Source organism: Xyrauchen texanus, chromosome 42 (assembly GCF_025860055.1).
Source record: "Xyrauchen texanus isolate HMW12.3.18 chromosome 42, RBS_HiC_50CHRs, whole genome shotgun sequence".
NCBI lineage: Eukaryota > Metazoa > Chordata > Actinopteri > Cypriniformes > Catostomidae > Xyrauchen > Xyrauchen texanus.
Window position 1 is genome coordinate 4,878,557 of NC_068317.1, and position 14,003 is coordinate 4,892,559.

At 44.0% G+C, this 14,003-nt stretch overlaps 2 protein-coding genes across 3 annotated transcripts in view; one reads left to right on the forward strand and one right to left on the reverse strand.

The window, feature by feature from the left end:
- Positions 1 to 1,845, forward strand: part of LOC127635092 (histone-lysine N-methyltransferase 2C-like) — a 226,414-nt gene extending 224,569 nt beyond the window's left edge. Inside the window, exon 61 of the mRNA XM_052114873.1 lies at positions 44 to 1,845. Within this exon, the coding sequence (XP_051970833.1) occupies positions 44 to 136 (93 nt within the window). The 3' untranslated portion in view covers positions 137 to 1,845. The remainder of the gene's footprint in view (positions 1 to 43) is intronic.
- The window catches only part of LOC127635096 (polypeptide N-acetylgalactosaminyltransferase 11-like), a 72,697-nt gene that overhangs the window by 4,311 nt on the left and 54,383 nt on the right, over positions 1 to 14,003 (reverse strand). The window lies entirely within an intron of this gene.

Sequence of the window (14,003 nt, forward strand, 5' to 3'; positions counted from 1 at the left end):
ATGAAACTATAAAATAACCCTAACCATTTTTTTTCTTTTCCAGTTGTGTTATGACTACAAATTTGATCTGGAAGACGATCAACACAAAATTCCTTGTCACTGTGGTGCCGTAAACTGCCGGAAATGGATGAACTAAACCTAAGATATCAGAGAAATGATGGAAAAATGAACCAATATTCATTCCTTGTTTTTTGTCTTGGCCCATTTAGAAACTGGAAACATTTTATTACTTAAATTCTTAAGAAGAAAATCTAGAAATCAACAAACTAAAATATGTTGTTTGGATAGGATTTACACCGCAGAACTGTTTGGAGTTTTACCTGCGTTTTAGAAAGTAAAATGACTCCGGGGGTATCTTTTAGTTCAGTGGCGGGAGAGTTGGTAGTTTATGAATGAGCACCTTCACCTAAAATAAAATACAGGCTGCACACTGGTTACTCTGAATTGCAAAGACAATGTAAATGTTTTTTTGTTTTTTCTGTACGAGATGCGATGAAGCGCCCTGGCAGACAGCGAGAGATTTTCAAGTGAGCTCAGGCTTGAAAGTGCTGGCCACAGCCTTATTTAGATATTAAGAGGCAGGTCCTCTGGGTAAAGAAATATATATACAGATATATACACATATAGTTACAGAAATGTAGACACCACTGAACAAGGAATGTACTGAGATGACTTCCTTAAGGATAAAGCTAATGGAATTATTAACTTGCACTAAAACAAAAAGATACAGTTGAAATACTTGATTCCATGAGTCAGTTTATTTTTTCCTTTGTTTTGATTTCTGTAAAATAAGATAAAGCTTTTGTATTTATTATTGATTGAAGCTATTTTTAAAAAAAATTGGAGTTGCAGATAGTTGGGATGCTCGGAAAGCCTGCCGATTGGACAGAACATGTTACTTTATACGATGTGCAAATATCTGTCTATAAATTAAAGATTTTAAATACTCTACCAAATGTTACCTTAACTTTATCATAGCTGTCTGGGTGATCTTTTGTTTGTTTTCAACAAAGTGGGGAAAAAACTAAGAAAAAAGTATTTAAAGAGGATATCACAATATAATTTAGAGAGTATATGTGTTGTATAAATTTGTACAGAATCTGTGAAAAAAAATCTAAATAATTCAGAGTATTTTCGTTTTATTTAGAATTTAGAATCAATATTGTCTAAAATGATGTGACCACTTGAAGAATACCCTTTGCTTACTTTTTTTAATCTATTTTCTCAATCTAAATGAGCACCAGTCATGCTGAAATGATTGTGACATTGTAACTCTGATCATCAGATTTGTGTGCGCGCTGTGAATTTCTATTTGAATCCAACCATTATCTACAGATAGTTTCCATTAGCAAGTATGAGATGTTATTAATGCTCCACAGCATAGAAACTCACCTTCAGAACTTCAGAGAAGTTCAATGCCTTTCACATTCACAAAATGCAATGCGTTGATGTTAAAAAAATGTAAGGTATGATTCTTTCTTGTTTACAGTTATAGAAGACTTTTTCTTGTGTTGATTTGTTGAAAAATACAAATGGTATGAAATCACAAACTCAACTCTGAAATAATTTAAAGCCTGCTAATGGCACTTTGCAGACCAGTTTGAAATGACGTTTTTCATGTGCACAGCTAACGTGGACTACAATTGTTGATATTCTTAAACAGTCCTTGGCTTGTAACATACAAGGCATGATGTATTTTTTCAACTTTGAAATGAATCAGTTGTACATATTTTCTCAATGACTGGCTGTAATTAAATTTGTTTCTTGGAAATCTTTTTCCCCCCTTGTACAATATTCAGACATTTAACAGTATTTGTCTTTTACTTTGTCCTGTATAGTAGTACCTAATGTTAATTAGTTTTTTTTTGGGGGCATAAAGTGTGGGCTTTGGAATTTGGGGAATCAGATTTAGGAACGTGTACAAAAACAAAATAAAATATTTTACATCATATTCTTTCCCTCAAGTCTGGTTCAATGTGAAGCTAAGATCTTCTTGTATAATATATTTATTTATTCTAAATATTGGAGGGGGTATATTGTTTTTGTTTACAAACTGGTAATTACAAGGGTATTATGCTATTAATGTGGTTTATGAGGACATTTCTGGTGTCCCTATAATTCAAATAGCTTTAAAAATTCTACTATATACTAAACAATGTTCTTATGAAAATGTAAAAATGCAGAACATTTTTTGTGAGGGTTGGGTTTAGGGGCAGTGTTGGGTGTTAGGGGTTGTGTTGGGTTTAGGAGCAGTGTTGGGTTTAGTGGTAGTGTTGGGTGTTAGGGGCAGTGTTGGGTGTTAGGGGTAGTGTTGGGTTTAGGAGCAGTGTTGGGTTTAGGGGTTGTGTTGGGTGTTATGGGCAGTGTTGGGTGTTAGGGGCAGTGTTGGGTTTTAGGGGCAGTGTTGGGTTTAGGAGCAGTGTTGGGTTTAGGGGTTGTGTTGGGTGTTAGGGGCAGTGTTGGGTGTTAGGGGTAGTGTTGGGTGTTAGGGGTAGTGTTGGGTGTTAGGGGCAGTGTTGGGTGTTAGGGGCAGTGTTGGGTTTAGATGGGGTTTAGGGGTAGTGTTGGGTTTAGGGGTTGTGTTGGGTGTTAGGGGTTGTGTTGGGTTTAGGGGCTGTGTTGGGTTTAGGGGTTGTGTTGGGTTTAGGGGCTGTTTTGGGTGTTAGGGGTAGTGTTGGGTTTAGGGGCAGTGTTGGGTTTAGGAGCAGTGTTGGGTTTAGGGGTTGTGTTGGGTGTTAGGGGCAGTGTTGGGTGTTAGGGGTAGTGTTGGGTTTAGTGGTAGTGTTGGGTGTTAGGGGCAGTGTTGGGTTTAGGAGCAGTGTTGGGTTTAGGAGCAGTGTTGGGTGTTATGGGCAGTGTTGGGTGTTAGGGGCAGTGTTGGGTTTAGGAGCAGTGTTGGGTTTAGGGGTTGTGTTGGGTGTTAGGGGCAGTGTTGGGTGTTAGGGGTAGTGTTGGGTTTAGGGGTAGTGTTGGGTGTTAGGGGCAGTGTTGGGTGTTAGGGGTAGTGTTGGGTGTTAGGGGTTGTATTGGGTTTAGGGGCAGTGTTGGGTTTAGATGGGGTTTAGGGGTTGTGTTGGGTGTTAGGGGTTGTGTTGGGTTTAGGGGCTGTGTTGGGTATAGGGGTTGTGTTGGGTTTAGGGGCTGTTTTGGGTGTTAGGGGTTGTGTTGGGTTTAGGGGCTGCGTTGGGTTTAGGGGCAGTGTTGGGTTTAGGGGTTGTGTTGGGTTTAGGGTCAGTGTTGGGTTTAGGGGCAGTGTTGGGTGTTAGGGGCAGTGTTGGGTTTAGTTGGGTGTTAGGGGTACTGTTGGGTTTAGGGGCTGTGTTGGGTGTTAGGGGTAGTGTTGGGTTTAGTTGGGTGTTAGGGGCTGTGTTGGGTTTAGGGGCTGTGTTGGGTTTAGGGGCTGTGTTGGGTTTAGGGGCTGTGTTGGGTTTAGGGGCAGTGTTGGGTTTACGGGCTGTGTTGGGTTTACGGGCTGTGTTGGGTTTAGATGGGGTTTAGGGGTAGTGTTGGGTGTTAGGGGTTGTGTTGGGTGTTAGGGGTTGTGTTGGGTTTAGGGGCTGTGTTGGGTTTAGGGGCTGTGTTTGGTGTTAGGGGTTGTGTTGGTATAGGGGTTGTGTTGGGTTTAGGGGCAGTGTTGGGTTTAGGGGCAGTGTTGGGTTTAGGGGTAGTGTTGGGTTTAGTTGGGTGTTAGGGGCAGTGTTGGGTTTAGGGGCAGTGTTGGGTTTAGGGGTAGTGTTGGTTTTAGGGGCAGTGTTGGGTTTAGGGGTAGTGTTGGGTGTTAGGGGCAGTGTTGGGTATAGGGGCAGTGTTGGGTTTAGGGGCAGTGTTTGGTTTAGTTGGGGGTTAGGATTGTGTTGGGTTTTAGGGGCTGTGTTGGGTGTTAGGGGCTGTGTTGGGTTAAGGGGTTGTGTTGGGTTTAGGGGTTGTGTTGGGTTTAGGGGTTGTGTTGGGTGTTAGGGATTGTGTTGGGTTTAGGGGCTGTGTTGGGTATAGGGGTTGTGTGGGTTTAGGGATTGTGTTGGGTTTAGGGGTTGTGTTGGGTTTAGGGGCTGTGTTGGGTTTAAGGATAGTGTTGGGTTTAGGGGTTGTGTTGGGGTTTAGGGGTAGTGTTGGGTTTAAGGGTTGTGTTGGGTTTAGGAGTTGTGTTGGGTTTAAGGGTTGTGTTGGGTTTAAGGGTTGTGTTGGGTTTAGGGGTTGTGTTGGGTTTAGGGGTTGTGTTGGGTTTAAGGTAGTGTTGGGTTTAAGGTTAGGGGTTGTGTAGGGTTTAGGGGATGTGTTGGGTTTAGGGATTGTGTTGGGTTTAAGGGTAGTGTTGGGTTTAAGGTTAGTGTTGGGTTTAGGGGTTGTGTTGGGTTTAGGGGCTGCGTTGGGTTTAGGGGCAGTGTTGGGTTTAGGGGCAGTGTTGGGTGTTAGGGGCAGTGTTGGGTTTAGTTGGGTGTTAGGGGTAGTGTTGGGTTTAGGGGCTGTGTTGGGTTTAGGGGCTGTGTTGGGTGTTAGGGGTTGTGTTGGGTGTTAGGGGTAGTGTAGGGTGTTAGGGGTAGTGTTGGGTTTAGTTGGGTGTTAGGGGCTGTGTTGGGTGTTAGGGGCTGTGTTGGGTTTAGGGGCTGTGTTGGGTTTAGGGGCAGTGTTGGGTTTAGGGGCAGTGTTGGGTATAGGGGCAGTGTTGGGTATAGGGGATGTGTTGGGTTTAGGGGCAGTGTTGGGTTTAGGGGCAGTGTTGGGTTTAGATGGGGTTTAGGGGTAGTGTTGGGTTTAGGGGTAGTGTTGGGTGTTAGGGGTTGTGTTGGGTGTTAGGGGTTGTGTTGGGTTTAGGGGCTGTGTTGGGTTTAGGGGCTGTGTTTGGTGTTAGGGGTTGTATTGGGTTTATGGGCAGTGTTGGGTTTAGATGGGGTTTAGGGGTAGTGTTGGGTTTAGGGGCAGTGTTGGGTTTAGGGGTTGTGTTGGGTTTAGGGGCTGTGTTGGGTATAGGGGTTGTGTTGGGTTTAGGGGCTGTTTTGGGTGTTAGGGGTTGTGTTGGGTTTAAGGGTTGTGTTGGGTTTAGGGGCAGTGTTGGGTTTAGGGGCAGTGTTGGGTATAGGGGTAGTGTTGGGTTTAGGGGCAGTGTTGGGTTTAGGGGTATGTGTTGGGTTTAGGGGCAGTGTTGGGTTTAGTTGGGTGTTAGGGGTAGTGTTGGGTTTAGGGGCTGTGTTGGGTTTAGGGGCTGTGTTGGGTGTTAGGGGTTGTGTTGGGTGTTAGGGGTAGTGTAGGGTGTTAGGGGTAGTGTTGGGTTTAGTTGGGTGTTAGGGGCTGTGTTGGGTATAGGGGCTGTGTTGGGTTTAGGGGCAGTGTTGGGTTTAGGGGCTGTGTTGGGTTTAGATGGGGTTTAGGGGTAGTGTTGGGTTTAGGGGCTGTGTTGGGTGTTAGGGGTAGTGTTGGGTGTTAGGAGTAGTGTTGGGTTTAGGGGTTGTGTTGGGTTTAAGGATTGTGTTGGGTTTAGGGGTTGTGTTGGGTTTAAGGGTTGTGTTGGGTTTAAGGTAGTGTTGGGTTTAAGGTTAGGGGTTGTGTAGGGTTTAGGGGATGTGTTGGGTTCAGGGATTGTGTTGGGTTTAAGGGCAGTGTTGGGTTTAGGGGCAGTGTTGGGTTTAGGGGCAGTGTTGGGTTTAGGGGCTGCGTTGGGTTTAGGGGCTGCGTTGGGTTTAGGAGCAGTGTTGGGTTTAGGAGCAGTGTTGGGTTTAGGAGCAGTGTTGGGTTTAGGGGTTGTGTTGGGTGTTAGGGGCTGTGTTGGGTGTTAGGGGCTGTGTTGGGTTTAGGGGCAGTGTTGGGTTTAGGGGTAGTGTTGGGTTTAGGGGCAGTGTTGGGTTTAGGGGCAGTGTTGGGTTTAGGGGCAGTGTTGGTTGTTAGGGGCTGTGTTGGGTTTAGGGGTAGTGTTGGGTTTAGGGGCAGTGTTGGGTTTAGGGGCAGTGTTGGGTTTAGGGGCAGTGTTTGGTTTAGTTGGGGGTTAGGATTGTGTTGGGTTTTAGGGGCTGTGTTGGGTGTTAGGGGCTGTGTTGGGTGTTAGGGGTTGTGTTGGGTGTTAGGGATTGTGTTGGGTGTTAGGGATTGTGTTGGGTTTAGGGGCTGTGTTGGGTATAGGGGTTGTGTGGGTTTAGGGATTGTGTTGGGTTTAGGGGTTGTGGTGGGTTTAAGGGTTGTTTTGGGTTTAGGGATTGTGTTGGGTTTAGGGATTGTGTTGGGTTTAAGGATAGTGTTGGGTTTAGGGGTTGTGTTGGGGTTTAAGGGTTGTGTTGGGTTTAGGAGTTGTGTTGGGTTTAAGGTAGTGTTGGGTTTAAGGTTAGGGGTTGTGTAGGGTTTAGGGGATGTGTTGGGTTTAGGGATTGTGTTGGGTTTAAGGGTAGTGTTGGGTTTAAGGTTAGTGTTGGGTTTAGGGGCAGTGTTGGGTTTAGGGGCAGTGTTTGGTTTAGGGACAGTGTTGGGTGTTAGGGGCAGTGTTGGGTTTAGTTGGGTGTTAGGGGTAGTGTTGGGTTTAGGGGCTGTGTTGGGTGTTAGGGGTAGTGTAGGGTGTTAGGGGTAGTGTTGGGTTTAGTTGGGTGTTAGGGGCTGTGTTGGGTTTAGGGATTGTGTTGGGTTTAGGGGCTGTGTTGGGTTTAGGGGCTGTGTTGGGTATAGGGGCAGTGTTGGGTTTAGGGGATGTGTTGGGTTTAGGGGCAGTGTTGGGTTTACGGGCTGTGTTGGGTTTAGATGGGGTTTAGGGGTAGTGTTGGGTTTAGGGGTAGTGTTGGGTGTTAGGGGTTGTGTTGGGTGTTAGGGGTTGTGTTGGGTGTTAGGGGCTGTGTTTGGTGTTAGGGGTTGTGTTGGGTATAGGGGTTGTGTTGGGTTTAGGGGCAGTGTTGGGTTTAGGGGCAGTGTTGGGTTTAGGGGCAGTGTTGGGTTTAGTTGGGTGTTAGGGGTAGTGTTGGGTTTAGGGGTTGTGTTGGGTGTTGGGGCAGTGTTGGGTGTTGGGGCAGTGTTGGGTTTAGGGGCAGTGTTGGGTTTAGGATTGTGTTGGGTTTAGGGCTGTGTTGGGTTTAGGGCTGTGTTGGGTTTAGGGTTGTGTTGGGTTTAGGGCTGTGTTGGGTGTTAGGATTGTGTTGGGTTAGGGCTGTGTTGGGTATAGGGGTTGTGTGGGTTTAGGGGTTGTGTTGGGTTTAAGGGTTGTTTTGGGTTTAGGGATTGTGTTGGGTTTAGGGATTGTGTTGGGTTTAAGGATAGTGTTGGGTTTAGGGGTTGTGTTGGGGTTTAGGGGTAGTGTTGGGTTTAAGGGTTGTGTTGGGTTTAGGAGTTGTGTTGGGTTTAAGGGTTGTGTTGGGTTTAGGGGTTGTGTTGGGTTTAAGGTAGTGTTGGGTTTAAGGTTAGGGGTTGTGTAGGGTTTAGGGGATGTTGGGTTTAGGGATTGTGTTGGGTTTAAGGGTAGTGTTGGGTTTAAGGTTAGTGTTGGGTTTAGGGGTTGTGTTGGGTTTAGGGGCTGCGTTGGGTTTAGGGGCAGTGTTGGGTTTAGGGGCAGTGTTGGGTGTTAGGGGCAGTGTTGGGTTTAGTTGGGTGTTAGGGGTAGTGTTGGGTTTAGGGGCTGTGTTGGGTGTTAGGGGTATGTTGGGTGTTAGGGTAGTGTAGGGTGTTAGGGTGTTGGGTTTAGTTGGGTGTTAGGGGCTGTGTTGGGTTTAGGGATTGTGTTGGGTTTAGGGCTGTGTTGGGTTTAGGGGCAGTGTTGGGTATAGGGGCAGTGTTGGGTTTAGGGGATGTGTTGGGTTTAGGGGCAGTGTTGGGTTTAGGGGCAGTGTTGGGTTTACGGGCTGTGTTGGATTTAGATGGGGTTTAGGGGTAGTGTTGGGTTTAGGGGTAGTGTTGGGTGTTAGGGGTTGTGTTGGGTGTTAGGGGTTGTGTTGGGTTTAGGGGCTGTGTTTGGTGTTAGGGGTTGTGTTGGGTATAGGGGTTGTGTTGGGTTTAGGGGCAGTGTTGGGTTTAGGGGCAGTGTTGGGTTTAGGGGTAGTGTTGGGTTTAGTTGGGTGTTAGGGGTTGTGCTGGGTTTAGGGGTTGTGTTGGGTTTAGGGGCTGTGTTGGGTGTTAGGGGCTGTGTTGGGTTTAGGGGCTGTGTTGGGTTTAGGGGTTGTGTTGGGTTTAAGGGTTGTTTTGGGTTTAGGGATTGTGTTGGGTTTAAGGATAGTGTTGGGTTTAGGGGTTGTGTTGGGGTTTAGGGGTAGTGTTGGGTTTAGGGTAGTGTTGGGTGTTAGGGGTTGTGTTGGGTTTAGGAGTTGTGTTGGGTTTAAGGGTTGTGTTGGGTTTAAGGTAGTGTTGGGTTTAAGGTTAGGGGTTGTGTAGGGTTTAGGGGATGTGTTGGGTTTAAGGGTAGTGTTGGGTTTAAGGGTAGTGTTGGGGTTTAGGGGTTTTGTTGGGGTTTAGGAGCTGTGTTGGGTTTAAGGGTAGTGTTGGGTTTAGGGGCAGTGTTGGGGTTTAGGGATTGTGTTGGGTTTAAGGGTAGTGTTGGGTTTAGGGGATGTGTTGGGTTTAGGGGTTTTGTTGGGTTTAAGGGTTGTTTTGGGTTTAGGGATTGTGTTGGGTTTAAGGTTAGGGGTTGTGTTGGGTTTAAGGTTAGGGGCTGTGTTGGGTTTAGGGGCTGTGTTGGGTTTAGGGGATGTGTTGGGTTTAAGGGTTGTTTTGGGTTTAGGGATTGTGTTGGGTTTAAGGTTAGGGGTTGTGTTGGGTTTAGGGGTTGTGTTGGGTTTAGGGGCTGTGTTGGGGTTTAGGGATTGTGTTGGGTTTTAGGGTAGTGTTGGGTTTAGGGGTAGTGTTAGGGGATAGAAGCTGTAGTTCGCACAGACTAAAAATCATTATGTCTATGGAGAGTATTCATAATGATAGCCACACCAATAATCAATGGAAATATATAAAGTGATACACGGTCCTTCACCTTCCACACACAAGACATTGACCCTCAAAACAACATAATTAAAAGTGCACTCATGCAGTCATTGTTTTCCTCATTACAAATTTTTACTCAATGAAATGAACAGTATTTTTTAAATATACGTATAAAATTGATCAGTCACATGAGATGAAGACTCATTCTGAGAATTTCATTCTGCATGGACAGGGTCTGTCTGTTTTTCTGTCTGCCTGTCTTTCTGTCTTTTTCTGTTTGAAAAAGATGACACCATGTTGAAAATGTTCAGACCCCTGCTGTATCCCTGCTGAAAAGGCCAGCTAAAACCAGCCTAAGCCGGTTGGCTAGTTTTAGCTGGTCGACCAGCCTAGTCAGATTGGTCAGTTAGCTGGTTTCAGAGAGGGTTTGAACACATTTAGCTGGCCAAGCTGGGAGACTAGCTAAGACCACCCTGACGAGCTAAGACCAGCTTGACCCGCTAAAAAAAAAGTGTTAAATACCCCTTTAAATCCAGCCTGACCAGATATGACCAGGCTGGGCAACCAGCTAAAACCAGCCATCTATCTTGGTTTAGCTGGCCTTTTCAGCAGGGCAGCATTTAATGATTATTTCAATGGCTTTGCAATGTAAATAAACATCATGAAGTTTCATATACAATAATAGTACCCTACCAAACACATTTTTATAGGCATAAAACGCAACACTCAATTTGATACCATATGTAATGGAGGTCTACCCACCAAGGGGACCTTGGCCTGGAAATGGTTGCAGACACCTGGTTTAGGTACATATACTATAGGTCAATTATGGTTACTGTAGTAAAACTATGGTTCGTTTATTAACAATTTACAATGAGGTTGCATTTGTCAACATTAGATAATGGCTTAGTTAACATTAGTTAATGGCTTAGTTAACATATTAACAATGAACAACTCCCTTTTACAGCATTTATAAATCTTGATTTATGTTAATGTTAATTTATAGATACTAACAGCCTTCTTTACAGTATTTATTAATGTTAATGAATACGAAGGCCTATAACAATATATTGTGTATATACTTCTACTAACAAATTTCTCACATTGAAGAGTGTATATAATAACATTCAAATGTGGTGGAGAAAAGTTGGTGGGAAATCGAAAGAATTGTCCCTCACCTTTGTTCCTGGGTGATATTTTACTCAATTACTAAGATAGTTCACCCAAAATTTCATCATTTACTCACTCTCATGCCATCCCAGATGTGTTTCACTTTCTTTCTTCTGCAGAAAACAAAGAAGATTTTTAGAAGAATATTTCAGTTCTGTAGGTCCATATAATGTAAGTGAATGGGTGCAAAAATTTTGAAGCTCCAAAATCCACAAGGGCAGCTTAAATGTAATCCATAAGACTCCAGTGGTTAAATAAATGTCTTCAGAAGCTGTGTGATAGGTGTGGGTGAGAAACAGTTCAATATTTAAGTCCCTTTATATATATATATAAATTCTCCCCTCTGCTCAGTCATTCAGTTTTGCTTCAGTTTAACACTCAGTTTTACTTTCCTATTCTTCTTTGGCGATTCACAGTTTTAATGCATATCGCAACCTACTGGGCAGAGAAGAGAAGTTATAATAAAAAATTACTTAAATATTGATGTGTTTCTCACCCACACCTGTCGTATCGTGTCACCACTGGAGTCATATGGTTTACTTTGTTGCCCTTGTGGATTTTGGAGCTTCATAATGTTCACACCCATTCACTTGCATAATATGGACCTACAGAGCTGACATATTCTTTTTAATTTGTGTTCTGCAGAAGAAAGAAAATAATAAACATCTGGGATGCCAGGAGTGTGAGAAGATTATGAGAAGATGAAATGTTCACTGTATATACACATATTGAGTTTTGTGAACCTTATTCTAAAGTGTAACATATTTCAACATTACCTGATGTCTTACTCATTTGTATGTGCTCTTCACACTCACATTATTTAACAATACAAAAAGCAATAATTAGGGGTGTTGACAGACTTTATTGTAGAGTGAAATCAATTCACATGTTACAAACATTTGCAGGACATTCATTAAACTAATCACTATCAAATCAACAATCAATATAATATTTAGCAATATACACAAGAATTGGAAAATGATCAAATAAGTTTTGCATGGGAGAACTCCACTCAGTTTTTCATAAAAAATGTGAAGTTTAATCCTTTGCAACAAAATGAGTAATGTTAACTTAACTTAAACACCTTTTAAATGTTAAGAAATGTGTTAATATATGTATTAACTAACATAAACCAAGATAAATAAATGTTAAGTGTAAATAAGTGTTGTTCATTGTTAGTTCATTTTGTTCATGTTCAACTAATGTTAACAATGCAACTTTATTGTGGAATGCTACAAAGAGTTCTTATACTTCGCAACCATTTACTAATATATATACTTTTTTTTTTTTGCTTGGAAGCTTATGAAATGCACTTTCATGGTAACTAAATAATAATATCACTAGTTAAAAAAAGCCCAGCAATACTGAACTTAGCCCAGCTTTTGTGAAAGCACTACAAACTATGACTGAGAAAATCTCCAAAACAATAGATGAGAAACTTGGTCCGTTGGCAGAAACTGCGCATATTCACACCCAGCAACTGAAAAACACAAAGTCTGGATGAGGCTGAACAGAGATTCTTGGCAGCGGAGGAATCATAGTAAAATGAAAACATTGACAACTTGGAGAACAGATCTAAAAACATCCATGTTTTAGGGTTGCCAGGAGGGGCTGAGGTTGTCAATACTGTCACTTTCATCCAAACATGGATTCACAAGTTTCTTAAACTGCAGAACAAGGAAGACCGCATCAAGATTGAAAGAGCGCACTGCACTCTGGCTCCAAAACCAGGCATCGAGGTCCAAGGATAGGCCTCCGCCGCTGATAGTGTGCTTTCACAACTTTGGAGACAGTCAAAAGGTACTCAACGCAAGAAGGATGTCTGCGGATGGAGATATGCGGTACGATGGCCAAGATTTCTCTGCTTCAGTGCTATCGAGGCATAAGGAACTCAGTCCGACCAAATGGTGGCTACGAGATATTGGAGCCCATTCTGTTGTGTCCTGCCAGGTGGGTGGACTGCAGTTGGAAGGTTTATATCTGCTTGGTTGTTGGTACACTTTCTTCTCTTTTGACGTTTGAGAAGGCGGTGACCTGCACTCAGAACTGAATGAAAGTGAAGAGAAGAAATTCCCTTTGTGGTATGGGGAAATGCCCCTTTTCGTTTCGTTGCTATAATTTAATGTTTTGTTGTTTTCTGTTGGTGTTGGAGTTTTTATTTTTTTGTTTTGATGCCTGGAGACACTTGTATTTTAATTTTGGAGATTCATCAGACCAGGCCATGTTTTTTCAGTCCATAACCATCCAGTTTTGTGTCCACTGAGTTATCTGAGATACCGTAGCCTTTGTCATCTTGAACCAGTCTGGCCATTCTCTGTTGAACTCTCTCATCTGTTCTGAGTAAATTCTAGAGACTGTTGTGCGTGAAAATCCCAGGAGATCAGCAGTTACAGAAATACACAAACCAGCCCGTCTGGCTCCAATAATCATCCATGGTTGAAATCACTGAAATCACATTTTCCCCCATTCTGATGGCTGAACATGTGAACATAACTAAATTTATTTAATGCATTGAACTGCTGCCACATGATTAACTGTTTAGATGATCACATGAATAAGTAGGTGTACAGGTGTACCTAATAAAGTGGTCATGAATGTATATACATCATAATCCCATAAACACATTAGTTCATACTTTTTAAACACCTCAATTTTAAACATTCTCTTAAATGTATTGTTTTGTAAAATCTTAAACTGCATAAGGCACACATTTGCATCTCTAGATGTAGACATGACGTTTTTTAGAATCCTAGCCCGCACTCCCTCCTCCAATACCAAGTTTATATCTTTCTCCCTTAATCTCTTGAGAGAATTTGAAGCTCTGTCCCCCAGACTCTGAATTAGCAGGAAGTAATACACTACTGCTTTTGGAAAAGGTCATGAGGCATCAATCACCACTCCCAAAGTATCTGCCACTTAGTACAGAGCAGGTGGCGCAGCTGCAAATGACAAAATAACTAGGATCTGGGAATCCCAAAATCCATCCATCCATCCATCCATCCATCTTCAACCGCTTATCCGAAGTCGGGTCACGGGAGCAGCAGCTCCAGCAGGGGGCCCCAAACTTCCCTACCCCGAGCCACATTAACCAGCTTTTGCTGGGGGACCCAGAGGCGTTCCCAGGCCAGTGTGGAGATGTAATCTCTCCACCTAGTCCTGGGTCTTCAGAGGCCTCCTCCCAGCTGGACGTGCCTGAAACACCTTCCTAGGGAGGTGCCAATGGGCATTCTTACTAGCTGCCCAAACCACCTCAACTGGCTCCTTTTGATGCAAAGGAGTTGCTGCTCTACTCAGAGCTCCTCATGGATAACTGAGCTCCTCACCCTATCTCTAAGGGAGAAGCCTGCCACCCTTCTGAGGAAACCCATTTCGGCCACTTGTACTCATGGCCTAGTTCTTTCGGTCATGACCTGGCCTTCATGACCATAGGTGAGGGTAGGAACGAAAATTGACCGGTAGATCGAGAGCTTTACCTTCCGGCTCAGCTCTCTTTTCATGACAACAGTGCGATAGAGCGAGTGCAATACCTCCCCCGCTGCCCCGATTCTCTGGCAAAACTCCCGTCTCCATTATCCACTCACTCATGAACAAGACCCCGAGGTACTTGAACTCCTTCACTTGGGGCAATACCTCCAGAGTACGCACCCCATCAGTTTCCTGCTGAGAACCATGGCATCAGATTTAGAGGTGCTAATCCTCATCCCAGCCGCTTCACACTCGACTGCCAAGCGATCCAATGAGAGCTGAAGGTCATGGACCAATGATGAAATGAAGACCATATCATCTGCAAAAAGCAGCAATGAGATCCCCAGCCCACCGAACTGCACCCCTTCCCCACCCCGAATACGCCTCGATATCCTGTCCATGAATATCACAAACAGGATTGGTGGCAAAGCAAAGCCCTGGCGGAGACCAGTCCCCACATGGAACGAACTCGACTTCGTGCCGAGGACCTGGACACA